Source organism: Hemiscyllium ocellatum, chromosome 11 (genome assembly GCF_020745735.1).
Source record: "Hemiscyllium ocellatum isolate sHemOce1 chromosome 11, sHemOce1.pat.X.cur, whole genome shotgun sequence".
Taxonomy (NCBI): Eukaryota; Metazoa; Chordata; class Chondrichthyes; order Orectolobiformes; family Hemiscylliidae; genus Hemiscyllium; species Hemiscyllium ocellatum.
In genome coordinates this window covers 51,785,995-51,803,137 of record NC_083411.1, presented here as the reverse complement: position 1 = coordinate 51,803,137, position 17,143 = coordinate 51,785,995, and the positions used below count along the sequence as shown (strand labels likewise).

Below are 17,143 nucleotides of genomic sequence, written 5' to 3'. Positions count from 1 at the left end.
TCTAAATATTATAATTTCTGAATTGAAAGTGATTAGTATTACAAATACATAATAACTAATGTTTTTTATTGTAAACACATATCCGCACAACTTTGGTGACATGAATAGTTTTGCAAATGTTGGCTAATATTGGCAACTGTAATAAATTAAATGAAGTGAATGTCAACAACAAGTTAATAGCAACATTCATTGTGTCATTTCAATTCTATTCACTGTTCAGGTTTCGGTTTGGTCTTCATTGCCTACCCAGAGGCCCTTGCACAGTTACCGTGGGCACCATTATGGTCTGTTTCATTTTTCTTCATGCTGCTCACTCTGGGAGTTGACACACAGTTTGCAGGTTTAGGTAAAAATGGCATTGCATCACTTAAAAAAATCATTTCTTTTGAAGAAATTGTGACAGTGTTGGGCAAAAAAGTGCTGTTGGTGATGTTAGTGGACAAACGCACAACATTTCTTTGTAGCAATTGTTCCCTCATTGTCTGAAAGAAGAATGCAGCTCTTAGTCTTAAATGATTAGCACCTGCATCAAAATAAAAATTGGGGAAAAGTTGCATCGGCATCCAAATGATTTCACAATACAATTTGCACTAACAGCGATGGTGAGGGAAGGCATCATAGAAGATCAAAATGTGAGTTGGAGTAAATGAGAGAGATGAGGTTCAGTGTTATTAGTAAGTAAGAACGGAGAGTGTATGAGCAAATATTAAAAGAGAAAGACAAACCAGTAGAACTTATTAGCGAAAGCATGCAGCATTCAGAGTTAAGTTGATGACCTGACAACACAAATAGAGACCAGTCACACCACCTGGTGAAGATTATTGAAATGTGGTTGCAGGAAGATCAGTACTGGGAGTGAAATGTCCTAGGGTAATGAGTATTCCAAAGGGATAGGCAAGTAGGAATAGGAGGTGGAGCTGTTTTATTGGTTAATGGAGATATCAAGGTGCATTAAGAAAAGATATTGGCACTACGAACCAAGATGTTGAATCAATCTGAGTGGAAATAAAAGGCAAGGGAAGAAACCCCTTGGTAGGAATAATTTACAGATTCTCAAACAGTACTTCCAAAGTAGGGCTTAGTATAAATGAGGCAGTAATGAGGGCTTATGAGCCAGCCACAACAGAAATTATGGGTGATTTGTACATAGATATTGATTGGATTCATCAACTTGGCAAGGGTAGTATTGAAGGAAGATTCATAGAGTGTCTGAGGGATTCTTTCTGATGGCAACGTGTCATGGAACCAACTGGCTGCTTCACATTTGGTATTGTGTAATGAGGAAGGATTGGTAAATGATCATGTAGTTAAGGATCATCTTGGAAGGTGTGATCACAACCTTCTATAGTTTCAAATTCAGATGGCAAGAGTGAAGACAGAGTCATATACAGGAGTTTTAATGTTGGCCAAAAGTCATTATACAGGCCTGAGAAAGCAGTTGGCCCTGGGGGACTGAGGAAAAATATTAAAGGAGCAGGACATTTGAAAAATGGTGGCAAATGCTCAATGAGTTACTAAATACCTGTCAATTAAAGTATATTCCTGAGAGGAAAAGGAATTATAGAAAGGTAAAAGATAATCCATGGCTTAACAAGGAGGTCGAGGATAACATAAAGACAAAAACTAGGGCATATCATACTGCAAATGTTTGAGACACTCTGGAGAATCAGGAGATCAATAAAAGGAAACTAGCAAAAACCATAAGCTCTGATACCAAAAGCTTCTATAAGTATATAAAAAGGAAGAGAGTAGTGAAAGTAAATGGTGGCCCTTTAGAGGGTGGAAATGGTGAGGTAATTATGGGAAACTCAGAAATGGCAGAGGCACTAAACCAGTATTTTGTGTCTTTTTGCAGTGGAAGATTATAATTTCTTCCCAAAATCTGCAGTTACTATAGAGGAACTCGGTGAAATTACTAGGGAAAAGGTATTAAGTAAACTGATGGGATTAAAGGCAGATTAGTCCCCAGGACCTGATGGCCTGCACCCTAAGGCAGCAGAGATAGTGGATATATTAGTTACTACATTCCAAAATTTCCTCGATTCTGGAAAGGTGCCAGTGATTTGGAAACACTTTAATGTGAAGCCTGTATTTGAAAATAGAAATAGGCAAATCATGGAAAATTGTAGATCAATTAGTTTGACCTCGGTCGTGAGGAAGTTGCTGGAGTCAATAATAAGGGAGAGAACTGACCACTTGGAACAACAAAGCTCAATTCCCCAGTGGCAGCATGGTTTCATACAGGACAAGTTGAACTTGACAAAATTGTTGGAATTTTTGAGGATGTAACTATCAAGTTGGATAATGGGGACACGGTGGATGTGTTATATCTAGACCTCCAGAAGACATTGATAAGGTGCTGCATTAAGACTGATACAAAAGGTTAGACCGGAGGGTGTTTGGGGTAGAGTATTGGTTCGGATAGAGGATTAGTTGACTGACAGAAAGCAGAGGGGCGGGATAAATGGGTCCTTCTGGCGAACTGTAACTATTGGGGTAGCACAGGGTTCAATCCTCTGACATCAATTGTTGACAATCTATATCAATGAGCTGCCAGGAGGGACAGAATGTAACAAAACAAAATTCACAGCTAGAGAATGAACTAGAATCTGGCAGATGGAATTTAACGTGGATAGGTACGAGGTTACATATTTTGGCAACAATAATGAAAGAGCAAATTATTAATTAAATCAGAAGCAGATTCAAAGTGCCTCAGTGTAGAGGGATCTGGGTGTCCTTGTGTATGAATCACAGAAAGTGGGGATGTAGGGGCTGCATATAATAAGAAAGGCAAGTGGAATCTTGGCATTTATTGCAAAAGAACTGGTTTATAAAAGTAATGTTGTCACAATTCTATGAGATGATGTTGAGACCATACTTGGAGTATTGTATCTAGTTCTGGTTTCTTTACTTGAGGAAGGATGTGGAGATCAGAAGAATGAGGGATGATCTGATTGACACACATAAAATGCTCAAGGGGATTGATAAGGTAGATGTGGAACAGATATTCCTCCTTGTCGGACAGTCTTGAACAAGAGGTCATAGATATAGCCTGAGAGGAAGTAGGTTCAAAACTGGGGTGAGGAGAAACTATTTCTCTGACAGGGTTGTGAATCTGTGGATCTCACTGCCCCAGAGTGCAGAAGAGGCAGAATCAATCAACAAATTCAAGAAAGAAATAGATATGTTTTGATGAAAAATGGGACAAAGGGCTGTGGGAAACAGGCAGGAATTGCGACCACAATAAGAACAGCCAGGAATGTGACAAATGGTAGAGTGGGTTTGAAGGGCTGAATTGTCCACTCGCTCCTAATTTCTATGTTCCTCTGTCCAATAGCTATTGTGGTGATTTTCAATCTCAGATGTTAATGTTCTATATCTTTTCTTTACTCTCATGCCTAGAATTTATCTTTTCGTTGAGACAGATCTTGCTGTTCAAGAGATGGGGATTTTTATTTACCTGCCTTACAGGGAGCAGGATGGTCAGCAAACTTATTCACTCATGTTGAAACTCACTCATGTTGAAACTCACTCATGTTGAAACACCCTACGTGATATTTGAGGATAACGATGATGCAGTTTTCCTCTGCATCAGAGCAACAGGAAAAATACAACTGGGGGAAAAATACATATCTCAGAGCCAGAAAAATGGATGCAGAAACCTTTTACTCCAGGGCTTTGGTGTGTCCAGTGGTGTTTTGTCCTGTCATTGTGCAAGTTATTAATTAATGTCTTCATTTGACATTTTCTTCCATTAGAAACAGTTATGACAGCCCTGCAAGACCAGTTCCCTACATTGGTCCAATCAAAGCGCCTTCTTCTGACAGCTGGTGTTTGTTCGTTATTTTATCTGCTTGGCCTTCTATGTGTGACACAGGTAGGTTGTATTTCAGTGATATCAGCTGTTTTCACATGTACTCAGTAACTGTAAAAGGTGATCAAATTCACAGGATGAAAAAATAAAGAAGGCATTAGTGTTCTGGTCCTTTCTTTTTGCAGTTGTTTAATGTTGTGCAGTGATCATGTCATATGTGATTCTGAGTTTATTCTCAGATAATCCACTCTTACAATAGGACTGGGAAACAGGACCACGGTTCAGTTTATTATGTCATAAAATTGCTCAGCAGACACGTTCGTTATCGCGGTTAGTTGTTACAGGGAAGCATAGCTGCTCTCCCTTCGCAATATGTACTACACACTGAACAAGTCTATAGCTGTCAGTGACATGTATTATATCAAGGTTATATGCTCATCAGCATGTTCTTCTTAAAATGATATTACTATATTCCTATAACATACATGAATGAAAATAAATATATCTCAGACTGGTTGTGAGAACTATCACTCCAAAAATAGGTCACTGTGCTTAGGAGTTTAAGAATTGAACTGTTTAAGACTTTAAGTGGTTGTATAATGAATCAATAATTTAATAATCCTTCCAGATCTCATGATCTTCTTTCTGTCCTGTGATCTAGATTTATCAACTGACTGTTCTTGGCTCACTGATATTTTGGTGACTTTCCTTTTGTTAAAGAGGAGATTACTTTCATGGTTGCGTTCAACATTTTCACTCCCTGAGTTTACCTCTGGTGGTGTTCTGTGCACAGTCAGAATGCTCAATGTTAGAATGTTGTACAATTCCCCAAATTATTTTCTATTCCTCTTTCCATTGTTCCATTAGATATTGTGACTCCTTGGGTTTAAGGCTCACTGCACTTTCTGAGTACTTCTGTGGGTGACCATGTTCCCTGGATGGGATGTATGATTCAAACCTTTTACCACTCTCACAAACTAGATAATTCCACACCCAGATGTCAAATGAGTGCTGTTTTTATTCTGCCTGAATGTTCAAGATGTTTATCCCATATTTACAGGAAATTGGACTGTTCATGACTTGGCAAATGTGTCCTGACTTGCTTTTTAATGTGATTGTTGCTGGTAATAGAAAGCCCATACCTAGACGTATTGTTATGAAGTGTGACATGGCAATATGGAGATGGTGTCCAGTTGCTCATTTCATGACGGATGGCTGAATAGTATGAACCATTTCATTCAGCAAAAATATTGGGTCTGGGATAATGTGGTGAGGCTGTCACATGATTTAGACCCCATGTAGTACACATCCAAGGTACCCTAGGTCCATAAAATATTTATCAGTGCAGTATGATCCAATTTCAGATATTTTCTCCAGGTACACAATGCACTTTATACTTATGGTGATTACCATGGGTGTAGTTGAGTAATCCTTCCAATGTCTGGTGGTTGGAAAATTGGAATATTACTCAGTGACTTGGTGAAAATTGTCACCGTGGATGGTAAGTAAATCTGTTACAAGCTTCAACCAAAGATATATTGGAATCTTGTGAGGGTAGAGAAATTTTTTTTCTGTTGATGTGGTGGCTGACTTTGACATGCCTGATACACCCTCACAGTCTTCTCGATTTTTCTGTTGTGAACTGAGCAATACACAGTGAGCTGTACAGGGGCCTTTTTCACCCTATGCCCATATGCCCCTGGTATAATGAGGCAATAGAGTTTACTAAAGAGCTTCAGCTACAAGCATCTGTTTATGTTTGAAAAGCATGCCTCTTGAGGGTCCCTGGCTCATTCTTGTCTGGCTAAATCCCTTGGAGCACATCTGGCACGTTTTGTATCCCATCAGGCCGGACTTTGATAATAACTTTCCAAAATGCCCTCAGTTGTGAATCATTCATTGTCTTTTTTCTTACTGTTGACCAATATTCATCTGGATTGATATTGATGATGTTTTCTTCTGTAATTTTTTTGTAAGTGCAGCCAAACAGCCATTGTCTAATTTGGCGTTGGTACACCTCTCATTGTGTCTGAAGTAGCCCAGATTGTAACAAATATCAAAGTTATATCCCTGAACTTTTATGAGACATTGTTGTAGTCTTGACGGTGCACTTTTCAGTGGTTTATGTCAAATCATTTTCAATGTTTTGTTCCTACAATGAATCATTTACTAAACTGGTACATATGGAAATTTGTGATAGTGCATACCAGAAGAAATGTTTTCTGTCCTATGTTCAAACAGTTAGATTGTTATTATGATAGAATATTGGATCCAAAAGCAATGAATTTACCATTATGTATGCCCCAACACTGTTTTGACAAGGTCAGGCCCAGTGGGAGGGATGGCATGGATGAAGGTGCTCAGGCCCGAAAAATATTGAACTTGATATCGAGTCCTGACAACAGCAGGGACCCCAAATGGAAATGGGATGCTGACCAGAGTTTCCAGATGACCTTGGGCTCCTTTCATCGCAGCTAACCCATTTTCACTCACTAATGGTCCCCATAAGCAACTTTTCTTTCGCCCAGGCTCAACAGTATCCATTCCTTTGTCTGCCCAACAAGTGTTCTCTCTTTGTGTGGGCTCCATCTCCACCTGTTGTTCACTCCGTTCTCCCAATCCCTGTCTTCAGTGTATATCCCATCTTTTCCTAGCAACAATGAGTTCTGAAGAAGGATCACTGTTCCTGAAATGTTGACTCTGCTTTCTCTCCACAGAAGCTGTCTGACCTGCTGAGTTTCTCTGGCAAATTTTGTTCTTGTTTCAGATTTCCAGCATCCACATTCCTTTGCTTTTAGAATTCCGCAGGTGGCAGAACAGCCTGATCCCTATGCCCTTAACTTCCAGATACATGTACCTGTGACTGCTCCTGCATGGCTGTATGTGGAATACTCTCTGCTTCCCACCAGCTCCACCACCATTGTCACTGTTGGTGCACCCAAGTGCTTCTCTCTGAGAGAAATTATGTTTGAGACACAGGATTGTTCATTCACTTTTAATCTGTAGCAAAAGCTTCCCTTCATTGCCAAGCCTTCAAATGAGGCCTTGTGCAATCATATTCTTCAATTTCTGTTTCTGTTGGGTATAATTGCGTTGTGCAGGAAGAGATCTTGAACCCTTCCCATTATAGTGCACATTCTCTGCTAGCCCTCTGTATGAGCCAGTTAAGAGAAAGATGCGGCCGTTAATGTTTCCTTTGATTTGTTCACACTCTACCCTCCTCCTCTACATTATATACCCTCCCCACCTCTCCGAGCCTTCTCCCTTTTCACCGATGTTCCTTCTGTTTCTCTTCAGTCTCCTCCTGTGATGATCAGCTCCTCCACTATCCCCTATGATATTCCTGCTTATCCACCACCACCACACTGTTTTCTTTTGGCTCAGTTGGCTGGATGGTTGGTTTTAAAGAGAGTGATGCTGGAAAAGCACAGCCGGTCAGGCAGCATCTGAGGAGCAGGAGAGTTGATGTTTCGACCATAAGCTCTTTAACAGGAGGATGATTCCAGCACCACACGTTTTGACTCTGATTTCCAGTATCTGTAGTCCTCACTTTCTCCTGGATGGCTGATTTACAATGGGGGGGGGGGGGGGGGGCGGGGGGAGAGGGGCACCAACAACACAGGTTCAACTTCTGCATTGACTGAGGTTACCAACAAACAATAAAAATGTGAATTAAGAAGATTGATAATCCAACCATCAATAAATCGTTTTGGAGGTTTGACAACTCATTCTGACCTGGTGATTGTATACCGATTTGAAGAGAAGTGTGTTATTTTCAGTTGCTCTTGACTGGTAACTCAGTTGCCTTGATGTTAGATGCTGCAACTCAGCATCATGTCATGATCATCGGCATCAGAATTTTCTCCTCATTGTCTGCAAACATGCTTAGCTTAGCCTAGCCTTAGGGGAGACAATGGCCTACTGGTATTATCGGTAGACTGTTAATCCAGAGATCCAGGGAATGTTTTGGGAATCCAGGTTTGAACCCTGCCACGGCAGGTGGTATAATTTGAATTCAATAGACTCTGGAATTAAGAGTCTAATGAATTCAAATGAATCCATTGTTGATTGTTAGAAACACCCCTTTGGTTCACTAATGTCCTTTACGGAAGGAAACTTCAATTATTACTTGGTCGGGCCGACATGAGAAAGTGAGGACTTCAGATGCTGGAGATTAGAGTCAAAAAGTGTGGCGCTGGAAAAGCACGACTGGTCAGACAGCATCTGAGGAGCAGTAGAGTCGATGTTTTGAGCTTAAGCCCTTAATCAGAAATGAAGAGCTTGTGCTCAAAACGTCAACTCTCTCTTTTCGCAGCAGAGAGCGGCGGGAGCTGGGCGGAAGTTCAGGCAGAGCGCAAAGTCGGTCGGGAAGGTAAGTGATTTGCTATTAGAGTGGGTGTGTTAAGAACCTAAATTAAGAGTCCACAGGCTTGCTACAAAACAAGGGTCTAAGGAAGTTTTTAATCGAAGAGTGAGGCTTCAGCTCAGGAGTCTTTGAAAAGGAGGTTGAGTGAAGTGATTACGCCACAGTTGAAGAGGGTGAAGACATGACTGCCCAGCTGGTTCAGTGCGCTATGTGCTTGATGTGGGAGGTCAACGACTCTGGTGTGTCTGACTCGTACATGTGCGGAAAGTGTGTGCACATTCAGCTATTGACCGAGCATATTGCAGCGCTGATGAAAGAACTCGAGGACCTTAGGCTCATCCGAGGGAATGAGATCTTTCTGGACAAGACCTTCAGCGAGGTCATTACACCAATCATGCCAGAAGAGAGCAGAAGAGAGCAGACGATGAGGAAGGCAGAGAGGAGACAGGTGCAAGAGACCCCGGGAGAAGTACCTGTCAGGAACAAGTTGAAGCTGTTGGAAACAGTGGAGACTGATGACACTGCCAGTCCGCGAGGCGGCCAGGTCTGTCAATCAAAAGTTGGCGCAGAGGCAGAGCGGAAGAGTCGGACATCGCATAGAGCCGTGGTAATAGGGGACTCCATCGTGAGAGGAACTGACCGGGGTTTTTGTGGCAGCAGACGGGATTTAAAGATGGTGTGTTGTCTTCCTGGTGCCAGGGTGAAAGACATCGCGGACAGAGTGCAGGAAATCCTCAAGGACGAGGGTGAAGAGCCAGAGGTGGTGGTACATGTCGGCACAAATGATGTCGGGAAGAAGAGGAGGCACATACTACAGCGGGACTTTGGAGAACGAGGAAGAAGGCTGAAAAGCAGGACGTCCAAGGTGGTTATCTCTGGTTTGCTTCCAGTTCCTCGGGCTGGTGAGGCCAGAAACAAGGAGATAATGGACTTGAATGTGTGGTTGGGGAACTGGTGCAGGAAGCAAGGATTTAAGTTCTTGAATCACTGGGGTACATTTTGTTGCAAACATAAATTCTACAAGAGAGACGGTTTGCACCTTAACAGGTTAGGGATCAGCATTCTGGCAGGCAGGTTTTCTACTGCAACACCGCTACATTTAAACTAAGTAGCGGGGGGGAGGGGACAAACTGGATGTACAAAAAGGAAGTTGAAGGAAAAGTTAGAACAAGAGAAGTCAAGAAAGACAACTGTATCAATGAGGCAGAAAATTCAAAAAGGGATCATGCTGTAAGGTTGAGTGGAATAGGGGTTGATGGGAAGGGTGAGAGCAGTAACAAATTAAAAATGCTGTATATGAACGCCCGAAGCATTAGAAATAAGATGGATGAGCTTGAGGCTCTTTTGGAAATTGGCAGATACGATATTGTGGGGATAACTGAGACGTGGCTTCAAGTGGACAGGGCCTGGGAAATGAATATTCAAGGCTACACGTGCTATCGTAAGGACAGACTGACGGGCAGAGGGGGTGGAGTGGCCTTGTTGGAAAGGGACGATATTCAGTCCCTTGCGCGGGGGGACCTAGAGTCAGGGAATGTAGAGTCAGTGTGGATAGAGCTGCGAAATACTAAGGGTAAAACGACCCTCTTGGGAGTCATCTACAGGCCCCCAAACAGTAGTCTGGATGTCGGATGTAAGTTGAATCAGGAGCTGAAATTGACCTGTGGTAAAGATGTTACTACAGTTGTTATGGGGAATGTTAACATGCAGGTAGACTGGGAGAATCAGGATGGTATTGGACCTCAAGAAAGAGACTTTATGGAGTGCATCAGAGATGGATTCTTAGAGCAGCTGGTGCTTGAGCCGACCAGGGAGAAGGCAATTCTGGATCTAGTATTGTGTAATTAACCAGAATTGGTCAGAGACCTCGAAGTGAAGGAGCCATTGGGAAGTAGTGACCATAATACATTAAGTTTCAATCTGCAATTTGAGAGGGAGAGGGTACAGTCGGAAGTGACAGTACTTCTGTTGAATAAAGGGAACTATGGAGCTATGAGGGAAGAGCTGGCCAAAGTTCAATGGTGCAATACCTTAGCAGGGATGACCGTGGTGGAACAATGGCAGATATTTCTGTGTATAATGCAGAAGTTGCAGGATCAGTTCATTCCTAAAAGGAAGAAAGATCCCAGGAGGAGGCATGGGTGGCCGTGGCTGACGAGGGAAGTTAAGAAACATATAAAGTTAAAAGAGAAAAAGTATAACATAGCAAAGATAAGTGGGAAAACAGAGGACTGGGAAGCTTTTAAAGAACAACAGAGGATTACTAAGAAGGAAATACGCAGAGGAAAAATGAGATACGAAGGTAAACTGGCCAATAATATAAAGGAGGATAGTAAAAGCTTTTTCAAGTATGTGCAAGGCAAAAAAATGTTTAGGACTAAAATTGGGCCCTTGAAGACAGAAACAGGGGAATATATTACAGGGAACAAAGAAATGGCAGAAGAATTAAATGGGTACTTCAGATCTGTGTTCACTGGGGAAGACACAAGACTGGGGAAGACCCTGAGGTAGCAGTGACCGAAGGACCTGAACTTAAGGGAATCTGTATTTGCCAGGATTTGGTGTTGGAGAGACTGTTAGGTCTGAAGGTTGATAAGTCCCCGGGGCCTGATGGTCTACATCCCAGGGTACTGAAGGAGGTGGCTCGGGAAATTGTGGATGCGTTGGTGATTATTTTCCAGAATTCGATAGATTCGGGATCGGTACCTGAGGATTGGAGACTGACTAATGTTATACCACTTTTTAAGAAAGGTGGGAGAGAGAAAGCAGGAAATTATAGACCAGTTAGTCTGACCTCAGTGGTGGGAAAGATGCTGGAGTCTATTATAAAGGATGAGATTACGGCACATCTGGATAGTAGTAACAGGATAGGACAGAGTCAGCATGGATTTATGAAGGGGAAATCGTGCTTGACTAATCTTCTGGAGTTTTTTGAGGATGTAACTCTGAAGATGGATAAGGGAGATCCAGTAGATGTAATGTACCTGGACTTTCAGAAAGCTTTTGATAAAGTTCCACATAGGAGGTTAGTGAGTAAACTTAGGGCGCATGGTATTGGGGGCAAAGTACTAGATTGGATTGAAAATTGGTTGGCTGACAGGAAACAAAGGGTAGTGATAAACGGCTCCATTTCGGAATGGCAGGCAGTGACCAGTGGGGTACCGCAAGGATCCGTGTGGGACCGCAGCTTTTTACAATATATGTTAATGATATAGAAGATGGCATCAGCGATAACCTTAGCAAGTTTGCTGATGATACAAAGCTGGGTGGCAGGGTGAAATGTGATGAGGATGTTAGGAGATTACAGGGTGACCTGGACAAGTTAGGTGAGTGGGCAGATGCATGGCAGATGCAGTTTAATGTGGATAAATGTATGGTTATCCACTTTGGTGGCAAGAACAGGAAGGCAGATTACTACCTCAATGGAATTAATTTAGGTAAAGGGGCAGTACAGAGAGATCTGGGTGTTCTTGTACACCAGTCAATGAAGGCAAGCATGCAGGTACAGCAGGTAGTGAAGAAAGCTAATAGCATGCTGGCCTTCATAACAAGAGGGATTGAGTTCAGAAGCAATGAGGTGTTTCTGCAGCTGTACAGGGCCCTGGTGAGACCATACCTGGAGTACTGTGTGCAGTTCTGGTCGCCAAATTTGAGGAAAGACATTCTGGCTATTGAGGGAGTGCAGCGTAGGTTCACAAGGTCAATTCCTGGAATGGAGGGATTACCTTACACTGAAAGACTGAAGCGACTGGGCTTGTATACCCTTGAGTTTAGAAGACTGAGAGGGGATATGATTGAGACGTATAAGATTATGAAAGGATTGGACACTCTGGCAGCAGGAAACATGTTTCCGCTGATGGGTGAGTGCCAAACCAGAGGACACAGCTTAAAAATACGGGGTAGACCATTTAGGACAGAGATGAGGAGAAACTTCTTCACCCAGAGAGTGGTGGCTGTGTGGAATGCTCTACCCAAGAGGGCAGTGGAGGCCCAGTCTCTGGATTCATTTAAGAAAGAGTTGGATAGAGCTCTCAAAGATAGTGGAATCAAGGGTTATGGAGATAAGGCAGGAAGCGGATACTGATTAGGAATGATCAGCCATGATCATATTGAATGGCGGTGCAGGCTCGAAAGGCTGAATGGCCTACTCCTGCACCTATTGTCTATTGTCTCCTGCTCCTTGGATGCTGCCTGACCAGCTGTGCTTTTCCAGCACCACACCTTTTGACTCTCTGACTGGGTTAGAAAATATAAATCTTTTATTCAAAAAGAAAGAAATACAGAGCAGTTAACTTACTATCTATCATAAGTAAAATGTTAGCAATTATTATTAAGGAATTTGTGGCATGACAATGTAGGTTTTGAAGTAGTCAAATAGAGCCAGTACGGTCTTGTGAAGGGAGAGAACATATTTCACCAATTTGTTAGAATTATGTCAGAAATAATATGAGTGTTTGGATAATGGGGAAATGGTGGATGTACTTTTTCTTATATTTCCAGAGGCATTTGATAAAGTGTCACATTAATATTTATTGTAGAACATAGGAGCTCATGGTACAGGGGTTAGCATATTGACATGGACAGAAAATTAGCTGGCTAATAGTAAACAGAGAGTCAGCACAAATGTGTTTTTTTTTCAGGTTCTCATGATGTAACAAGTGGCGTGCCTCAGGGTCAATTCTGGCATTTGAATGATTTACAATTTACATCAATGACATAGATGAAGCAGTAGAAGACACAGTTACCAAAGTTGCTGATGACATAAAATTGGAAAGTAATTTTCAAGGAAGACATAAGGGGGCTATAAAAAGAGAAAGATGGTTTAAGTCGGTGGGCAAAGATGTAGCAAATGGAGTATAATGTAGGAAAACATGAAGTGTTTCCCTTTTAGCAGGAAGAATAAAAAATAAAACATCATATCAAAATGATTAGAGATTGCAGAACTCTGAGAGACAGAAGGATGCGTGACAATCAAAAGTTACTGTGCAGATGCAGCATATAGAGTCATAGAGATGTATAGCATGGAAACAGACCCTTTAGTCCAATCTGTCCATGCTGACCAGATATCCCAACCCAATCTAGTCCAACCTGCCAGCACCCAGCCCATATCCCTCCAAACCCTTCCTTTCATATACCCATCCAATTGCCTTCTGAATGTTGCAATTGTACCAGCCTCCACCACTTCCTCTGGTAGCTCATTCCATACACGTACTACCCTCTGTGTGGAAAAAAGTTGCCCCTTAGGTCTCTATTATATCTTTCCCCTCTCACTCTAAACCTAGGCCCTCCAGTTCTGGACTCCCTGACCCCAGGGAACTTTGTCTATTTATCCTATCTATGCCCCTCATAATTTTGTACACCTCTATAAGATCACCCCTCAGCCTCCGACGTGCCAAGGAAAACAGCCCCAGCCTGTTCAACCTCTCCCTATAGCTCAAATCCTCCAACCCTGGCAACATCCTTGTAAATCTTTTCTGAACCCTTTCATATTTCACAACGATGGCACAGTGGTTAGCACTGCTGCCTCACAGCGCCAGAGACCCGGGTTCAATTCCCGCCTCAGGTGACTCTCTGTGTGGAGTTTGCACATTCTCCCCGTGTCTGTGTGGGTTTCCTCCGGGTGCGCCGGTTTCCTCCCACAATCCAAAAATGTGCAAGTTAGGTGAATTGGCCAAGTTAAATTGCCCATAGTGTTAGATGAAGGGGTAAATGTAGGGGAATGGGTCTGAGTGGGTTGCGCTTCGGCGGATCGGTGTGGACTTGTTGGGCCGAAGGGCTTGTTTCCACACTGTAAATAATCTAATCTAATCTTTCCAATAGGAAGGAGACTAGAATTGCACACAATATTTCAACAGTGGTCTAACCAATGTCCTGTACAGCTGCATCATGACCTTCTAACTCCTGTACTCAATACTCTAACCAATAAAGGAAAGCATACCAAATGCCTTCTTCACGATCCTATCTACCAGCGATTCCACTCCAAGGTCTCTTTGTTCAGTAACACTCCCTCCGCCCTTACCATTAAGCATATAGGTCCTAAGATTTGCTTTCCCAAAATGCAGCACCTCGCATTTATCTGAATTAAACTCCATCTGTCACTTCTCAGCCCATTGGCCCATCTGATCAAGATCCTGTTGTAATCTGAGGTAACCTTCTTCGCTGTCCACTACACCTCCAATTTTGGTGTCATCTGCAAATTTACTAACTGTACCTCTTACGCTCACATCCAAATCATTTATATAAATGACAAAAAGTAGAGGACCCAGCAGGAATCCTTGTGGCACTCCACTGGTCACAGGCCTCCAGTCTGAAAAACAACCCTCCAATATATTTAGGAAAAACGAAGAGTGTGCTGCTGGAAAAGCACAGCAGATCAGGCAGAATCCAACGAGCAGGAAAATCAATGTTTTGGGTATGAGACCTTCATCAGGAGTGAGGCTGGTGGCCCAAGAGGGCTGACAGATAAATGAGAGAAGGAGTGGGCTGGGGGTAAGGTAGCTGAGAATGCGATAGGTAGATGAAGTTGGGGGTGAAGGCGATAGGTCAGAGAGGAGGATGGAGTAGATAGGTGGGAAGGAAGATGGACAGGTAGGACAGGTCAAGAGGGTGGTGTCCAGTTGGAAAGTTGCATCTGGGATAAGGTGGGGGGAGGGAAAATGAGGAAACTGGTGAAATCCACATTGATCCTATGTGGTTGGAGGGTCCCAATGTGGAATATGAGGCATTCTTCCTCCAGGCATCGGGTGGTTAGGGTTTGGCGGTGGAGGAGGCCCAGGCCTTGCATGTCCTTAGTGAATGGGGAGTTAAAGTGTTCGGCAATGGGGCAATGGGATTGTTTGAGCGTGTGTCCTGGAGATGCCCTCTGAAACGTTCTGCAAACTGGAGTTCTGTCTCCCCGATGTAGAGGAGACCACATTGGGAGCAACAGACATAGTAGATGATGTGTGTGGAAGTGCAGATAAATCTCTGACAGATGTGGAAGGCTCCTTTGGGGCCTTGGACGGAGGTAAGTGGGGAGGCGTGGGTGGAGGTTTGCAATTCTTTTGGTGGCAGGGGAAGGTGCCAGGATAGGAGGGTGGGTTGGTGGGGGCATGGACTGAACAAGGGAGTTGCAGAAGGAATGGTCTTTATGGACCATGGATAGGGGTGGGGAGGGAGATATATTACCTAGTGCATTCTCAACTATCCTCCCCACCAGCCTCATCCCTCTCCCATTTATCTCTCAGCCCCCTTGGCCCACAAGCCTCATTCCTGATGAAGGGCTTATGCCCAAAACATCAACTCTCCTGCTCCTCAGATGCTGCCTGACTGGCTGTGTTTTTCCAGCACCGCACTCTTCAACTTTGATCTCCAGCATTTGCAGTCCTCACCTATATATTTGGGAAAGCTAATATAAATTTATCATTTGCTGTAAGGCTGAGTGGATACAAAAGTAGAGATGTTAAGCTTCAGTTATACAGTGCACTGATGGTTCCATAATGTGAGAGTCTGTATACAGTATTGCTTGTATTATGGAAAGAAGGACGCAAATATATTCAAAGCAATTCATAACAGCGGTAACCTTATTAAATTATGTGGAGGTGCCAGTGTTGGACTAGGATGTACAAAGTTGAAAATCACATATCACCAGGTTATAGTCCAACAGGTTCTTTTGGAAGCACTAGCTTTCAAAAGTTTGCTTTGAATTCTATGTCATACGATCTTATACTCCATAACCACCTGATGAGGGAGCGGCGGTCAGAAAGTTAGTGCTTCCAAATAAACCTGTTGGATCATAACCTGGTGTGTGATTTTAACCTTATTAAATGGTGGAGTAAGCCCCAGGGACAGGATGGCCTACTCCTGAGCAATGTTCCCTTATTCAGATATTTGTGTTGAATGGGAATGTAGTTCAGATACTGAGTGGGGAGAGTTGGTAATTTCACAAATCCCATTAATGCAATGTTCCCAGGCAGTTAAAACTGGAGGCAAAGAGTTAAGATGTACATGAGGGGTCATGATGTCTAAATCTAGGATGTATTTAGATTAGATTAGATTACTTACAATGTGGAAACAGGCCCTTCGGCCCAACAAGTCCACACCAACCCTCCGAAGAGCAACCCACCCAGACCCATTCCCCTACACCTAACACTACAGACAATTTAGCATGGCCAACTCACCTAACCTGCACATTTTTGGAGTGTGGGAGGAAACCAGAACACCCGGAGAGTGCTCACGCAGACACAGGGAGAATGTGCAAACTCCACACAGACAGTTGCCTGAGGCGGGAATTGAACCTGGGTCTCTGGTGCTGTGAGGCAGTAGTGCTAACTACTGAGCCACCATGCCACCCATAGGGTCATAAAGTCAGAGATGTACAGCACAGAAACAGATCCTTCATCCATGGTATCAGATATCCTAAATTAATGTAGTCTTATTTGCCAGCATTGGGCCCATATCACTCTAGACTATTCCTATTTATATATCCATCCAAAAGCCTTTTAAATGTTGTAATTATACCAGCCTCCAAAACTTCCATACACACACCACCTTCTGCATGAAACTGCGCCCCAAGGTCTCTTTGTTCAACAACGCTCCCCAGGACCTTAACATTAAGTGTATAAATTCTGCCCTAACTTACTTTTCGAAAATGCAGCACCTCACATTTATCTAAATTAAACCCCATCTGTCACTCCTCAGCCCATTGGCCCAGCTGATCAAGGTCCAATTGGACTCTGAGGTAACCTCTTCACTTATTTGATCACGTGAGATCACATTTGGAACACTGCAGGTAAATTCTGATCTCCCCATTTCAAAAATGACTTTCAGGTGAGAATGGAGAAGAGGGAACAGCAACATAATTGAATCCCACACACAAATGAATGAGGGAATATTGAGCATCGAGTTAGAATTGTGTTGGAACAGTTCTGAAGATGAGTTGTACCAGACTGGAATCAATATGTTAGTTTCTTTCTCCACAGATA

At 42.9% G+C, this 17,143-nt stretch overlaps 1 protein-coding gene across 1 annotated transcript in view; it reads left to right on the top strand.

The window, feature by feature from the left end:
• Positions 1 to 17,143, top strand: part of LOC132819984 (sodium- and chloride-dependent neutral and basic amino acid transporter B(0+)-like) — a 60,118-nt gene that overhangs the window by 19,854 nt on the left and 23,121 nt on the right. Inside the window, exons 10-11 of the mRNA XM_060831918.1 lie at positions 221 to 346; positions 3,759 to 3,877. Coding sequence (XP_060687901.1) covers positions 221 to 346; positions 3,759 to 3,877 — 245 coding nt within the window. The remainder of the gene's footprint in view (positions 1 to 220; positions 347 to 3,758; positions 3,878 to 17,143) is intronic.